We start from the raw sequence: 16917 nt of genomic DNA, 5'->3' as shown, positions 1-16917 counted from the left end.
AGCCTTTGCAGAACAGTATTTTTAAAATTTTTTAGATATGGAGGTTTACAATTCCAGTATTTAAATAAGATTTTATCTTATAAGATTTAAGTCTGGTTCTCTGGAAACTCAGAATGAAGGACTAAAAAGAACCTTGAGCTTTCTTTAGTGTCTCTCACCAGTCCCAGCTGCTATATTAGAGATGACTGCTTAAAAATGTTCACCTAAATTGTTCTCAGTATTATCTCTAGTGAAACAAATGTTGAAGTCAGTGTAGGTAACCCAGAAGATTTTGTTAATATCTAATGGAAGTATTTTAATCTCTCATATGTTGTCCTTGGAAAATAACCAAAAGTTTATTGCTTCTTTTTCACACTGTTCTGCACATGGGAAAATCATTCCCTTTCCTGCAGTCAAACTTTCTTTAGGCTCTCTTTGTTCATTGGTCTTGAGGGTTTTTAGTTCCTGGTTCATTCCTGTTGCTTTTCTCCAGACACCCATTGTGTAAGCAGTGTTCAAAATTGGACATGCAATTTCAGCTGAAGTCTTACATATAAAGAAGAAAGCTGACTTCATCTTTCTGAAATGTGGCATTTTTGTTTAGGATCTCTGCTTTTTTAGTAGCAGTAGGATGTTGGCTTAATGTTGGAGCAGCAATGATTCCCATGGCCTTTCCTTAAGAATTGGTCCATCAGGTGTTCCCAGCCCTGTATGGTTTGCAGTTGATAATATCTAAGGAATGATACTTTGCTGTGGTATTATTTAGTTGGAGGTTATTTATTCAATTTCTTCAACTTTTTGTGATATTTGAATTTTTCTCATTTTACATTTTCTGCATCCTCTTCCAAGTCAATATCTTTTACATTTATAGTCAGCACACTTTCTGCTGCATTTCCTACCTCTTCAACAAAAGTGTGGGTATTTCTGCCCCCACAAGGACCCTTGCTGAAGAACATGGCACATACTTCTTGAACATGGCACATAGTTCTAGGTGCGAGCGCTCTGAGGACAGTTCTCTCAGCAGTTTTGCTCCCACCTTACTGTTCTTTATTTAGATACTATTTATGGTCTCCTTCTGAGACTGATACTATGACAAGTGACAAAGACTGTAAGATTCAAATACAACGTCTGCTGCTGCTTCTTCAAGAGCTATGACTGATCTTTAAAAAAGCAACCCTAAGATTGGGTTAGTGCAATTGTTTGTAGCAGATCAGGTTGTCACCTCTGACCTGTTTTTTCCCTATGTGCTTATTAAAAATTTATTACAGTATTTTTCTGAATGCTAATTCCGACTGGTGTCTAATTCCTTGGTTCATCTTATTTAGCCTTTTAAAGTTATTCTTAAATTTCTCTTTCCTGATGATCTGGAACCTTCCCATTCTCTGTGAGTTCCTTAAAATACAGCTGGCTGTTTTATAGATTAGCTCCTTGAGTATCCAAGTACAAATTACATGAGACCTGGCTTATTTGGGTGCATCTGTCTTACACAGGTAGTAGTCTGTAACTTTTCTGTCTTGTTAATTTGAGTTTTTGCCCTTTTGATTGGAGTTAAACACAATTAGATGATTTCAAAAGTCTTTGCAATAAAGGCAAAATAGAAGTTACTATATGATTCAGCCTTCCTGGCAACATCTGTTAGCATAATACTGCAGACCAGTGTTGTAAAGAAATAGAAATTTTCTCAAAAATACTTTTACTGCTGATACTCACTTTATTATAAAAGAATGGTAAAATATTTTTTATCTACTTCAGTCATCAGGCATTAAATACTTGAATCTTCCCATGTCGCCACGTATAACTGTCTGTAGGTTGTTTTCCAAATGGATGTTTCATTTCATCTTACTAGGTACCTGTCTTAGTGAAAATAGGGTTAAAAAATTGGTAATTAAAGCAATGTTTTAAATTTATATTTACTCTGTAGTTGGAGAGTATCAGACTAGATTTTTTTTCCAAAAACAAAAGGTCAGACTCAGTAAGGAGTAAGTGGAAAAACTTGCCTAAATTTAACAGTGGTTAATAGGTCTTCATATAGTGAGTCAAATTTGTTTAACTGATCTGTGATCCACCTCTGTGTCTTAAAATGGTTTTCATTCATTGTTAGGTCACTGTTTAAACATCTGGTGCTTTCAGTATACTTTTTGGGTTTAGTAAATATAGATTCAGAATTGGGACAAAAATTTTAAAGTATTTTCCAGTTATTGAAAAAAACTAATAGATATGGAGAAAAACTAAAGTGGGGTTTTTTTTGAACCCTTTTGTCTCTGAAGTGAGCTTTTCAAAAGGTTTCCTATCTCTGTAGCTGTTACCTGTTATAGCAAGAAGATTGCAGGATGAGACATAAATTGGAGTATTTTGGAACAGCTCTCTTTGCAGAGTCCTTTCTGCCTTTGAGTCCAGGAGGTCTTAATGATTTCCTGGCTGAATAAACTCCACAGTATCCCCTCATGGACTCTGGGAAAACAGGTTCCATTCTTCCCCATCATCTCTGGATGTTTGGCTGCTTCTTGCACACTTGGGGCTCTCCCAGCTGGCCACTCTCCATTTGTGTACTCCCATCTCTGCCAGCCTGTGTGTACCAAAAGGTGCTTGTTCTGCAAGTGTCTCCAACTCTGAGCATTCCAGAGCATCCAGCAGGGTGCAAAGGCATCAGCCCTTGCTGGAGGATCCCACCTTGGCTGAGCACAGTGGTGGGAAGTGGCTGTGTTCCCGGGCTGCCCAGGCACACCCTTTCTGGCAGGGCAGAGAGCACCGTGTGACAGCAGCACAGCAGGGCACGGCTGGGCTGCTGCCATTTCCTCATCAGGCAAAGGCGGGGACATGCTGGCATTTAGCCAGTAATTAAAAGCCTCACCTGACAGGGGAATGGCTTACTGGTCTTTAGGTCAGCCTTAAGAAGCATAAACTCTTCAGCCTTAATCTTACCTCACTAAATTTACTGAGAAATTTAATATTTGAGTCATCTCACTTCCTTCCCTCATTCTCCCCTCTTGTCATACAGGTAAAAATCCATTTCTGCTTGTTTTTTGAAGATTGCTTAATGTTTGCAAAGCACCTTTACATTGAAAGTGTTACAAAATAGTTAAATACAGTTTATTAATCAAAGAATTGAGTTTTTCAGGCACTACTGGTAGAAATATTTGTTTTAATATATGGCAATTTTTCCTCAGCGCTCCCCAGAATACACCAACTGTCAGTATCTATGCAAGCTCTGCTTAGTCCACATTGAAAATATCCAGGGAGCCCACAAGCATATTAAGGAAAAACGTCATAAGAAAAATATAATGGTAAGTTAACAAAATTATGGCTCTTTTTTCTTTCTTATACTCTTCCATTTTTTTACTTTATTTTTGAAATCAAAATTTTTTTGTTGTTTTGTTTGTTTTCTTTGATCATGTTCATTTAGGTGAAAGATTGTGTGCTGAGCAGAGATGCACAAGTTTCTGTTTTCTGTTTAAGGGGAAGGGCTTGATGATTTGTCCAGGCAGAGAGGAAAGGACAGTTCTGGTCATTGCTTCTGAATTAGTGTCTCTGAGTAGCGAGCAGTTCATCATACTTTTAGTAAGAAAATTATGAGAATGGTGAGAAATATATATTACACAAAAATGGATTCAGTTTTTCTGTTCTCTGAAAATAATGCCACTGGTAGCAAGACCTCCAGGGACTGGAAGTGGGGTTGGGGATGTTGTTTATGTTTTTGTTTTTTTTACTTTGGCTGACTTGTTTAGTTTAGAAGAAGAGTTACAAGAGGGAAGGATTCAGTTCATTCATAATCACCCTGGGTTTATTAATGTACTTAATACAAAAACAGTTCTAAGGCTTACAAAGAGAAAACCAGTTTCCTTATCAGATACCATGGTGCAATGGTTTGCTCTAAAGAACTGTTACATGTAAGAAATCCAATAAAAGTTGCACAGATTTTCTTGCCAGCCCATTTTTGTAAATGCTGATGAAGAGCTACGGATTACCCATTATGTTGGATTTTGTGATTTAGATGGTTAAAATTACTCTTTCTAGAACCATTCCCCAAAATTCAGTCAAATTACTTTCGCATGTTTCCATGGATTTCTTGCCATACTTCTGTTTTTCATTATGGCTCTAATTCTAAGTCTTGTGCAAGTCATCACCTGGAAGACTCCAAATGCCATAAATCCAGTAAATCTCAGAAAGTAACATTTTTACATTATGGTCAGTGATTATTTGTAAAGGATTCTGGTTATCTCACTGTCTCCTAAATTGCATCATGCTTAAAAAAACGAGCCAGCCCTATGATTGATCTATAAATGCTTCCTTACCATGCTTTTCATCTGGGCATGAAGATGAGAACTGAGCAGTGAGGTTTCCTTAGCACTGAATGGAATTCTGGAGGACAGGGAGTTTCATTTTTTAACACTTACCCCAGATAGCTTTATGTGCAGCATCATGGTGATACCTATATAACTGTCTTAAATGTTACTGCATAAAATGCTCCTGTTTACAGCTCTGTGAGATACATGACAATCAAATAGGCTCAGCAACAGCTGTGGTTCCCCAACTCAAGAAAAATCCTAACATGGTGACAAAAAAAAAAAATCCCATACTACTTTAAAAGTGCTCATATTCTTTCTTACATTTAATTTGCTCAGATAAGAACAGAAGAGTTGAGAGATGCAGCCTAGAACTAAAGAAATATTTTCATACTGTACTGTTTTCTTGTGCATATTTATTTTATAGTTATTATTTATTTCAGTTATATCTTTCATGTTGTTGTTGAATTCATGGAACAAGGAGTTGTACTTAGTCCCAAATGACTTGATGCATCTGATGTGTTCTTGCTGTTGGATTTGGTGCACTAAATCCAGTACTTTCTGGAACCAGCTGTTTTAGCAGTAATGGGTCTCAACTTATAAAATTTCCTTGGAGCTAGGAATACTTTTTCTGCCTCTGATAACTTTCCTTCAAGTACAATCCACTCTGAAAAAATCTATGTGACTTTTCCAGCTCAGTTACTTTTATGATGTAGGAACAATTACAGCTTTTTATTTTCTTGGATGAATTCTGCTTCAGAACTGTCAGAAAATGTGGTTCAGGAAAGGAATACAGAAGATTCCCTCTCCAGTTGCCAGCTGTGAAATGACATTTTCTGTTTTAAACACTGAGCCTCTGCTCCCATTCCTGGGACCACGCTATTGTATTTGCCAGTTAGGCCAGGCAGAGTTCCTCCCTTTGGAAGTGTTGGTCAGGACACAAACAGCATGTTCCAATATAGCAGTGAGAGATAGCCTTTCTTCTTAAAATACCAGTTTTTAATTACATCATCCACCAATTCTTCAGGAAAAGCAAGAAGAAAACGAGCTGCGGGCGCTCCCGCCGCCCTCGTCTGCACAGTTGGCTGCTCTGAGTTTCACTCTCATCGAGGCAGCAAATGAACAAGGCATCTCAGATGAGGACTTCAGAATTCGGCAAGAGATTGTAAATGAGATGGAGAAAATCATTCAACAGCCCTTACCAGGTATTCATAATATTCTCCATTTGCTTTAGGTGAAAATTTTTCATTATTTGTATGTATATTTTTGATACCTTCATCAATGGTGAATGAGTGCATTTGGGGTTAAATTATCTTGGTAGTGTACAATATTAATATAGACAGACTTTTCAATACAGGCTGGCAGTTGATTTTTAAAGGATTAACAAATATCCAAAAAGAAGAAAATATGATTGTGCTTCTTTGTCCTTCTTTCAGATGTGTTTATTGATCCTCTTTAAAGTGGTGGGATAAGATAACAAGAAGGATAATATTTGACATTTGCTTTTTTGCATTGGTTTCCCATCAGCTCCTGTAGTTAATGCACTGGGAGTTTGAAATCAGATTTTGGAGCTAGAGTGATGTTGACTTCGTGCTAACAGTGGTTTGGTGTTCAGTGCATCTGAACAGAAGAAAATACTAATCTCATTGCCAAAAAAAAGTTGGAAATTTTTAATTTCATCTACGTTGGAATCAGGTGTTGTTCTATACCATCCATTTATTTTATAAATACCTTTTTTTTCCCCTTTGCTCTATAAACATACAGCTGTAAGAAAGATTTTGGTATGTGCAGGATGATTATCTTTGGTTTTAGATGCTCTATGAAGTATCTGCTTAAACAAAAGGTGCTGAATAGAACAGGGATTTGTAGGGTGGAGGTTTTGTAATCTGTCTGTTCTCTAGTAAGTGGCTCCTAGTGCAAACTTCTGTTCTGGCACTCTAGGGAGTTTTTCACTGATAGTGGGAAGCATAAGACAAAGCTTTTTCACATAACATTTTTTACATAAATGCTCAGGAAAACTATTGTTACTTTGTCTGGCTGACTTGTTTGGGCTGATGAGCTTCTGTGGAGATGTAGGAGTAGTGGAAGGGGAGTCTGTAATAGTAAATGACAGTTTGTTATTCTCCTTTTCAAAGCCCAGCTATGTTCTAGTAAATGTGTTTTCCTAAGTTGTAAATTGAGAAAAATTTAATTCATGCACTGTGTAGAAAACATCTGATCTTCTGGCATGATTTTCTCTTGAGCTCACATTAGAACTATGCAAAAATTCTTACTACTATGATAAGCCATTGGAAGAAATTGCAAATTATTTTTATTAACCATACATACTTTAATTCTGAGAGGGCTGGTTTCTAAGCAGTGAAAATAGGCTTGAAGCTGTGTATGTGCAAGATCTATTTTCTCTTTTGAGAGTGGTTTAGTTGATGTTTCTGATTGAATGAGTTTGGTCAGAACAAACATAAAGGAAGATACACGAGAAAAATCCTCTTTGCTGTGAGGGTGGTTGGACACTGGCACAGGTTGACTGAAGAGGTTGTGGTCTCTCCATCCGTGCAGATTTTCAAAACCCCACTGGACACAGTCTGGGCAACCTGCATGAGCAGGGTGTTGGATTTGGGAAGGATTGAGAACTCTCATTTTTCAGATGATTTAAGTATGGGAGACCCTAACTTCTATTACAGCAAAGTTTTCATCTGCAAAAATTTAATAATGAATTGGGATAAATGATTGAATGAGAATAGCATTTCTCATATTATTGCTGAGTAGGTATTTCCTAGTTAGTTTAGATCTGTTCTGCATCTTTGCAGGTAACTGCATTAATTAAAACACTGAATGGACACTGGACTCTGTCCCTTGGATTGTACTGAAGTTATGTTTATATACATACATATTGTGTGGAACTGTGTGTTGGAACTTGCTGATGGAATCAACAGATTGGTGCCTCATACAGAAATCTGTGAGGCATCAAAGAATTTTATAACTGGCTAAGAGCTGCAGTGAATTCAAGCTGTAGTTAACAAAAGCTGTTACATAAAATCCTACGTTGAGATGGTGACAGTTATTGTTACTGCGTATTTAATTTTATATTAAAAACAAACAGAACAATTGCAAAAAATCTTTAAAGCAGCTTGGAAAATGTTGGGCATTTGGTGGTTACAGTATTTGAATTATTTGTTTTCCTGTGATGCTGTGTTATGGAAGTGTCTACCCCTCACAAGAGTGAAAAGGGGTTCAGTGTTCATTAATCTGGGAGTGCCACTTGTGAGGTGCAGTATCTGAAGCAAGGTATGCATCATCCACTAAAGAAAAGATTATTTATAATCTTAATATATAAGATATTAATTATAATATTAACTGTTATTATTTACATATTAACTGTTAAATAATTATGCTTCTCTCTCTCTCCAGACTGTTCCCTGAGGATGTATGGCTCCTGTTTAACTAGATTTGCTTTTAAGACCAGTGATGTTAACATTGATATCAAATTCCCCCCTAAGGTGTGTAGATATTATCTTATATTAACTAAGACTGGTTTTTAAATCAAGCCTATCCACATTTATTTCTATTCCATTGCATTCATCTTCTTTTGGGGCACATGGTGTTAGAAGAGCACAAAGTATCTAATCTTTGACTTGATGTCATCTGTGCTGTGGTGGAAGTTTTCATTGCCCTTTAGATAACTTTAATTCTTGGGTGGTTTTTGTTTTATTTCGTTTGGATAACCTTATGCTAGGCTTTTTCTATTTTTTTTTTTGAGTAAGCACTGAAGCAGTATGAAAATAGTTGGCTTGGCTAAGTGTGCTTCCATGAGCTCAAGATTCAGACTGTAAACTCTTGTAGGTTTTGATTTCCAGCCCCCCCCTTCTAAAATTTGGGGTAAAAGTGACATTCCTTAGATAAGGAAATTGTTGGTTCATGTTTACTGATATTAGCAGCACATTCTTGATAGACACTCAACTGCTGCACTTGCATGTGTTTCAAAATGATAACCTTTAAAAACTCCTGGGAAAGTCCTGACATAAAATTCTTTATTGCTGTCCATTTCATTGACAATGAAACTGTTGAATATATGGCAAGTGCTTTTATTTGTCCTGTTAATGCAGAGCTAGAACAGAAGTGTTCACTAGAGCTGTAGGCTAAAGGGAGGCTGGCTGTGAGGTTTACTGGCACCTGTTTCCATGGTGTAGACAGGTACAGTCAATTTTTTCATACTGACAAATTATTTCACTTTGTTGAGGAACACAGAGTTACTAGTTGTGCAACCCAAGTAGTTTGAAACAAAATGTAAAATAAAATATTAGTCTCAATAATGTGACCTGCTCTAATTTTGTCATTGTAGATGAGTCAGCCAGATGTTCTGATCCAGGTGCTTGAGATCTTGAAGAACAGTGGTGAGTTTTAGTTGCATCTCATTTCTATTTAGCATTCCATCTGCTGCTTAGTTGTTTTTATGTTTAAATTTTCTGTGAACCTAGAAAACTTGATGGGTTTTCAGCCAAAGTATCTGGGCTGTTTTCATGAATGTGTTTTTTTTTGAACACCAGTGTTTATGTGAATGAGAGATGAGAAGCTGGAGCAGAGAGTGCTCCAGTTCAAGTTGCTAGAAGTTGTGGCAGTAGTGTCAGATGCCAGAGTAAAAAGGTTTAACCTTTTGGAGGATTAATTATAAGCAATCAACTCAAAAGCTGCTTTCCACTTGCATATGTATGTGAGTGAGAGCTGTTCCAAGACTTCTAAAACTTGAAGCCTCATGGTTCTGTCAGGAACACAGCCTGGCTGTCTGGTACTGGTGGTGAGCATCAAAAGTAACCAGCAAATATTGGTACTGCTTAGCTATGCAGCACTTAAATTGAGTTGTTCTGAAAAATCATGGCATAAATGTAATAATTTTAAAGACAGAATTGGGAAAACTGTAAGAAACTTTGAAACAAAGTGTGTTTTTTCTCCTTCATTGCTTAGCTGTCTACTCAGATGTGGAGTCGGATTTCCATGCCAAAGTTCCTGTTGTCTTTTGCAAAGATGTTAAAAGGTATGTGTGACTGAAAAAAGTTTTTAATGAGCTACTATGCTTGTTCATAGTAGTTGCCTGCCTGCACTCCTGACAAGAAGTATTACTGTAACATTCAGCTAACATTTGTATTAAAAGAGAATTGCTCATACACAGAAATGTAATTTAGAAAGAAAGCTACTTTGGGGCTATACAGAACTCACTGGGTGTTGGAATCTGACATTATCTTTTAGTTAACTGGGGGAAAAGTGGAGTGGTTTTCAGTTATTTAAATTTTTTGCCAGCTGTTTTAAGCCAAGGCTTTAAAAACATTTATAAGATAGACATTGCCAGAAAGGACACATCATCTGACAGTTTCAGTAAATTCCTAAGAAGTAGCAACCTCCAAAATGAAACATGATTTCTTAACTGGCCAGAGGTATGGACTGAAACTCTGGGGAAGTAAATGCAACAAGAGTGGGCTTGGCTTTTCCTGTGTTTGTAACAGAATAGCAATAATTGTTCTGAAAAGCTAAAGGAAAGTTTTTAGAGAAGCTGTTTTGTGGGTTTACCTTAGTGTAACTCTTAATGTGCAGCAGGTCTGGAGTATTAATTAATTTGTTTAAGTGGTTAGAATGTAGACAGTATACTTGGCAATTGAATTGTGCAAGATAATGTAATTAAGTAATGGCAGAACTTAAGAGCAAATTCTTAATGCTGTTTTGTATTTTTCACTGTAGTGAACTGTAAGTTCTAGATGCAGTCAATAAGCTAATAGTAGAGAAAATGTAAATATATTCTGTAGCTTTTTGTTAAAAAATTCAGGTTCTTACATAGGGAGACATTGATGGATGTTTTTATTACAGGGGGTGTGATGCCCCACCTGTCCCTGGCCCATCTGTACCACAAAGTGATAACCCTTTATCTGTTCTGCATTTGTGATTGCAGTGGTTTGACATGCAAAGTAAGTGCTAGGAATGACGTGGCTTGCCTTACAACTGACCTGCTGGCTGCACTTGGTAAACTGGAGCCTGTCCTGATTCCCTTGGTTTTGGCTTTCCGCTACTGGGCAAGAGTAAGTTATTTAATTATCCTCAATGCTTCTTTTTAAGCACTGTGTACAATGTACTATATGTACATATAGTGTTGACTGAAATTCTAGATGGCAGCATAAATATGTCCCACAATCACAAAATGTGGTGAAACTGAAAAGATTAATATATGATGAGATAGTATTTCTTAATGCACTGTATGAATTGCTGGTTTTTATTCTGTCTCTATGTGACATAGCGTGACCACTGCAATTTCTGAGATACAGCATTTTGTATTTCACTCTAGTATGTTTCTCACATTTCTTTAGTATTTGTCTTTTTGTAATAGATTATAAACTAAAATTCTGGTGTTACATGGGAAAAGTAATTATTTCTTCTCTTACAGCTCTGTCACATTGACTGTCAGGCTGAAGGTGGAATTCCCTCATATTCCTTTGCCTTAATGGTGATATTTTTTCTTCAGCAAAGAAAACCACGTATTTTACCGTCCTATTTGGGCAATTGGGTAAGTGATTTGGTAATATAGTAACTTCATTATTAAATTGTTGGCATTATTTCTGTGTTCTGCAGCCTCATAAAAATGCAGAATTTGATTGCCAAAGAAAATGATAAATAAAGTGCATTGGTACTTCATGCTCACACAGATGATGCTTGATGATTCTGAAGACTTTTTTAAAAGGCACTTGTAGCAGGCTGTATAGTTGTGTCATCTGTGTTTTGGAGAAAAGGCAATTATTTTCTTCTTTATTTCTCTGAATTTCTGTCTCTGACATCTGTTAATCTTGAGGGGTATGAATACCACAGTAGTCAAGTGTTACATTTGCTGAAAACTGTTGGTTGTATGTATTATATGCAGTCTTGTTTCAGACCCACTTTAATTGTTGTTAGATTGAAGGCTTTGATTCAAAGAGGCCAGATGACCACCAGCTGAAAGGGGTGGAAGATGAAGAATTTGTAAGGTGGGAGTACAAACCACCCACAAACGGTGCAGCAAAAAACTCTGTTGGAGCAGAAAGCAAAGCTAAAGTTGAACAACAGAAAGGTGGTGGCAAGAAGGCAACAAGCTCAGAAGTGGACAGCCAAAGCAATGTGAAAGAGAAACATGGAATTGTAAGTCTTGACTTAATTTAATTGAAAAACATTTGCTATCTCTTATCCCTATATTTTTTATTTTCAAACATAGATGTTGGATGGAATCAGGACAAAAAAAGGGGAATATTAATTTCTTATTGCAGTTGAGCACTTGTGTCCATGTTTTTCAGTCTCTCTTAGCATTCAAAACCCCTCACCAAGTTTCACTGGGGCAACTGTGGTTGGAACTTTTGAAGTTTTACACACTGGAGTTTGCTTTGGAGGAATATGTCATCAGCATACGGGTACAAGAGCTCTTAACCAGAGAGAATAAAAACTGGCCTAAGAGGCGAATAGCCATTGAAGGTAGGCTGATCCCTTCCCCCTTCTGTAGTCATCCTGCTTTAGCATCTGCATTTGCTTAACTCGCAAATCTGTTACAAGAATCTGGACAATAAGTCTCTTGAATATATATTTTGTCAGCTATTTAGTCTCTTTAAACACAAGTTTTCTCTGTCTAAAAAGCAGGGAAAGTCACTGAGTTGCAGAGCGATGTGTGGCATTCTGAATTGACTTTAAGAATAGAGAAATTGGGTATTTGAGGAAGGCTAAGAAACCATGTAAGGTGATATTTTTATAAAAGCATGAATAATGACTTTTGAACACTTTCTAGAGATGTTGCTGAAGTGGCTTATCTGTAACACTTGAGGCGATGGAGAGGACAAAGAGAATCATACAGACAGAGAATGAGGTACAGAGGTACTTTGAAGGATGAGTCAATAAGGTACAAGAAGAGTGAGAAGGAAAGTAGAACAGATAAACAAGCAATAAATTCTTGAGGCACAGGTTGAGTAGTGGATGTTGAGATCACTCCTGTGACTTTTAATTTCCTCTCCCAATTCTTTTCTTCAATCACTTTTAGCTAGAGTGTAGAAAAAGTAAGGAAGTGTTTATTCAACATGTGGGATATAAGGTGGCAGGACAAATCATTGAGGAAGAAATGAGAAATAATTTCAAAAAACCAACTTGTATTCTGGTTCTGACACCTGCTGTTATTGGGCTAATTGTGTTGTTTGCTTTATGTTTTTTTACTTCTCCTTTTTGCCTTTTTTTTTCCCCAATGTTGAGTTTGTAGCTGATGTTATGAAGTAACAGAATCTCAGTTTGGTACTATCTTCCAGGCAAACTTATAGCAACTATGCAGGAGCTCTTTTTGCTTGGAAAACATGTTTGATCTAGAAATCATTAGGAAGGACTAAGAATGGATCCTGGTGAGATTGGTTCATACAATCCTTACATCCTTAATGTTACTTTTAGACAAATGAATTTCTTAAGGGAAATGAAAGTCTTTATTCAGTGGAGGAAAAAAAGATTCTGTCTGGCATCTATTTATTTTGCCTTTGTATGTTTATTAGAATTTTTTGTTTAGAAATTGGCCATGATATAATGGTGCAATATACCCATGGTTTTCTTTTTGAGTAACACTGTTTAGAATTGTTTTTGATAGTCAGCCATTCATGGATGCACATGGGTATGTTTTGTTTGGAAGAATTCTGAAAAAAATTGTGGGTCTTTCATTCTCTATGTATATCCATATACCATTCTGAATTATATTATAAGAATCTTCTTAACTGCCCTGTAATAACTTAGGGATTTCAGCTGCTTTGTGAAATGTAGAAGTTAAAGATTACTAATTAAATTGTTCTTTTTCTTCCCAGATCCTTTTGCACTAAAGAGGAATGTTGCACGAAGTCTAAATAGCCAGATGGTATTTGAGTACATCCTGGAGCGATTTAGGACAGCATATAAATATTTTGCATGTCCACAAAGTAAAGATGGGATTAAATCCAAGCCAGATACCAAGAAAAAAGAAAAAGGGAAAACGAATAATAAGAAATCCACACGATCTGAAGAGCCTGTAGCAAACTGTTGCCTTCCACAAGGGGAAAATGTAGATAAAGAAGTTACAGGAAGTGGATGTAACATACCAGAGAATGAAGTTGAATGTAATAAAGTGGTAGAAGCTGTAGCCAAAAGATGTACTTCCCAGGACATGGACCCTTTGCTACTTTCAACATTGGACTCTAGCTATGATGAAGACAAAGAAGAAGCTTTACCCCTTATTTCCAATGAATGCTGTGAATTAAAGGAAAAATCACCTAAAGAGAGGGATGATTTAGAAATTTCAGTGTGTCTAACTGAGGGTGAGCCCAGCCACCACTGTAACTGCAGTGCACATCAGCCTGATGACACCAATTCCAGTAATGAGTTTTCTGATGCTGAAAGCAGGCAGAGTTTGGTACCGGAGTCGTCTCTGCAGACGAAGTGCACTGGCACCCCAGCTACCTCGGCCAGCTGCAAAGCAGGGCTGGAAACACAGGATCTCAAAGAGGAAGGCAGGCTCTCAACAGAAGAAATGCATTATGTGTTTGATAAGTTTATTTTTACGTCAGGAAAGGTAAGCAGTGCTGGTCATGGATCACTGGGCTGGAACTTTGAAGTCATTAAATCTAAGAGTGGAAAGATGGTGGGGTTCCCACAGGGGTTGTTTCAGTCTGGGATATGGGTGGGAGCCTTTGTAGAGTACCTGTTATTCAGGACAGGAAGCATCATCCTGTGTGTCATTTGCATTAAATGGTCTGTTTCTCTCATCTTGAGCTTTTTTATTTCCACACAAAAAATCTGGGTTTCTTTCTCGTTATTTGTGGGTTATTTCTGCCTTCCCTTGCCTACTTTCTTGTAGAATTTCCAGGTGTTTTGAGAGCTGTGGGAACTAAATGCAGCTTGTTGAGAGGTGTTGTGCTCTTTGTAGAGGCTCCGTTATTGTTCATATGTCAAATGTTCTTGGTTGCTTGGAAGTGTTAGGTCTGCTGAACTGTCTTAAGTGTCTTAAGTGCACAAATAGAATTTTCCTTTTTTTTCCCCCTAAAAAGCCACCAACTATAGTATGCAGCATCTGCAAACGGGATGGACATTCCAAAAATGATTGCCCAGAGGATTTCAAGAAAATTGATCTAAAACCACTACCACCAATGACAGACAGATTTCGGGAAATACTTGATATAGTGTGTAAAAGATGTTTTGGTAAGTTCAGAAAGTGTTTGTACTCCACTATATTCTGTGATATGTAACCTGGAAGAATTATAAACTCTAGGGTTAAATTACTTATTTACAATTATTCACAATTCAGTAGAAGAAGCTCTTCCAGGTGCCCTAGGCTACAAATGGATCAGTATTTTAATTTTCAGATAATCCATGGCTGAGATAACTTATAACAGATTTGAGAAGCTGATGTTATATGGGATTTTTCAACTGGTTTGTAAAAAGCTACTGGTGTTCCCAGGGGCAGAACTAATTTTTGTGCTTATCAAATTCTATGGCATCTTTTGAGGGTGCTGTCATGAGTTAACCTTGGCTGGATGCCAGATGCCCACCCGGACACTTGGTGGTTGAAAAATTGGATGTCTTGAAATAAAATCTGGAAGACTCTAATCATATAAAAAGAAAACCACAGATTTAAGCAAAGCAAGCACAACAAAAAAACCCCATCCAATCTTTTAATTACCTGAAAAAGATTCTTGAGGTGCTGAATGTCATGTCTGACTGTGTTTTAATTTGCTTTTACTTAGATGAATTATCCCCTCCTTTATCTGAGCAACAAAACAGAGAACAAATACTGGCAAGTCTGGAGAGATTTATTCGAAAAGAATATAATGGTATGTAACCTTAGGTAGTGATTCTTGAGAATGCTTTTTCAGTCATGTTGTCCAGAACACAAAGATGTGGTTTGTCTCATTTTATTTTCCTTGCTTGCAGCAAGCAGGGGCATCTCTTTTCCTTCCATTTGTAAAGCTGTCTTGCAGACTTCAACATTGAACATCCCTTCATGCTATTCCATGGAAATGTCCCTAGAGTGGAGGAAGAGCTGCCAGAGTAGTAATGCAAGCACAGGACTGCTCCAGTCAGGCCAAGAAGAAAGTTTGGCTTGGTTTAGTGTTAGCTTTGGTCATGGGCCAGGGACTTTTGTTGCCTAGTCACCAGTGCTTGAGTATCTTAAACTCATCAGGATTTCTATCTTCACATCCCTCACATAAAGCAAGCAAAAGTGTCTTACTACAGGGATGGAAGTCAAGGCACAGAGATGCCAAGTGATTTTTTTATAGGAGGTGCAAAACAGTGCTAGGGCCAGGTACCAAACCCAGGTCTCCTGAATTCCAGTCCATGGGAGCCATTCTGCTGTAGCTGACCTGTGATCAAGGAGCTGGGAATTCTGTCCACTGGCTGTGCCTCCACTTACTGGCAGCAGCTGAGGATTGAAACCCGTTACAAAGCCTTGAAAGACTTAAAGTTTCCAGTTCTATTAAAGTTTAGGAAAAAAAGCTGTGAATAGATGTTAGATCTATTTTCTTAGCATTCATTTCACTTGAACAGATCAATGTATTCTTTGCAGTTAGGAAAGAGTTTGTTTTAACAACATGATTTTGCCATCCAAGAATGAAAATACTTAGTAATATCGTGTTTCAAACAAAAATGTAAACAAAGCAATTGGGAAAGAATGTTTCATAAAGTATTGTAATCTTACTGCTTATGTCTTCTTGAAGAATATATTACAATTACAAAAACTCATTGACCAAATTTACCTAGTCATAGGAGAAATATGCAACCTAGATAACTCTGAATGGAACCAGAAATATTACTTTTGCTACCCTGTGAGTAGCTCTGTCTTATCTGTGGGGTAAAACTGTACTGGTGACTGGGTTTGCACATTATTTTGATTTATTAAAAGCAGGAAAGTGCAGTTGCATACCACAAAACATTGTACCACGTTTAGAGATGCCATTTAATGATGATAGTAACTGTAATGTACTTCAGTCATAAAAGAATACATAAAATAAATTTTTATCCTGCCTTGCTTTCTGTAAATAATGTCTGAAGTGTTGTACTTCATCCTTTATCAAAGCTGAGGTCTTTGAAGTGACAGTGTAAGCTCTCTCTTTAAGCTCAATTTTTTGGGCACATTGCAGTTAAGCAATATTTCATACTAAGCACTTACCATTCAATTGTAAAAGAAATTACCTTTTTCTTGTCTTTTCTTTTGATCAGACAAAGCTAGGCTTTGCTTATTTGGCTCCTCAAAGAATGGATTTGGATTTCGGGACAGTGATCTAGATATCTGCATGACATTGGAAGGTCATGAAAATGCAGAGGTAAGAGTTTTGAAATGGATAAAATCTGCTCTTTCAAATTCAAGGATTCTTTAAGGTGTTTTAATTCAGTTAAGATTTCTGTACACAGGAAAGGTAGGATTTGCTAGTTGCACATTGGCTTGTTGCACTTTGCACAACTGAAGCAAGACCAGCCTATTTTATTTTAATGCCTTATTGACACACAGTGTACTGTAGATGTCCACACAGAGCATATGAGTTTGTGTAAATTAATGTGCTGGCTTAATGCTTGCTCCTTTTTGTACATAGACTTTTCATCCATGAATTATATGTGATAGTAAATGTGCTTGTTGGAATAGGATCCATGTTTTAACAACTGA

At 37.1% G+C, this 16917-nt stretch overlaps 1 protein-coding gene across 6 annotated transcripts in view; it reads left to right on the top strand.

The window, feature by feature from the left end:
- Positions 1-16917, top strand: part of TUT4 (terminal uridylyl transferase 4) — a 44081-nt gene that overhangs the window by 10791 nt on the left and 16373 nt on the right. For all 6 annotated transcript variants that reach the window (XM_064428882.1, XM_064428878.1, XM_064428879.1 and 3 more), the window contains exons 4-16: positions 3147-3263; positions 5290-5467; positions 7671-7759; positions 8602-8653; positions 9222-9291; positions 10198-10324; positions 10687-10806; positions 11190-11411; positions 11564-11738; positions 13091-13830; positions 14306-14456; positions 15002-15088; positions 16476-16579. In XM_064428882.1, the coding sequence (XP_064284952.1) occupies positions 3147-3263; positions 5290-5467; positions 7671-7759; positions 8602-8653; positions 9222-9291; positions 10198-10324; positions 10687-10806; positions 11190-11411; positions 11564-11738; positions 13091-13830; positions 14306-14456; positions 15002-15088; positions 16476-16579 (2232 nt within the window). The remainder of the gene's footprint in view (positions 1-3146; positions 3264-5289; positions 5468-7670; positions 7760-8601; positions 8654-9221; positions 9292-10197; positions 10325-10686; positions 10807-11189; positions 11412-11563; positions 11739-13090; positions 13831-14305; positions 14457-15001; positions 15089-16475; positions 16580-16917) is intronic.

The sequence above is a fragment of the Passer domesticus genome, chromosome 7, assembly GCF_036417665.1.
Source record: "Passer domesticus isolate bPasDom1 chromosome 7, bPasDom1.hap1, whole genome shotgun sequence".
Lineage (NCBI taxonomy): Eukaryota > Metazoa > Chordata > Aves > Passeriformes > Passeridae > Passer > Passer domesticus.
The sequence above is the reverse complement of the archived record's forward strand: the minus strand, read 5'-3'. Positions and strand labels throughout refer to the sequence as shown.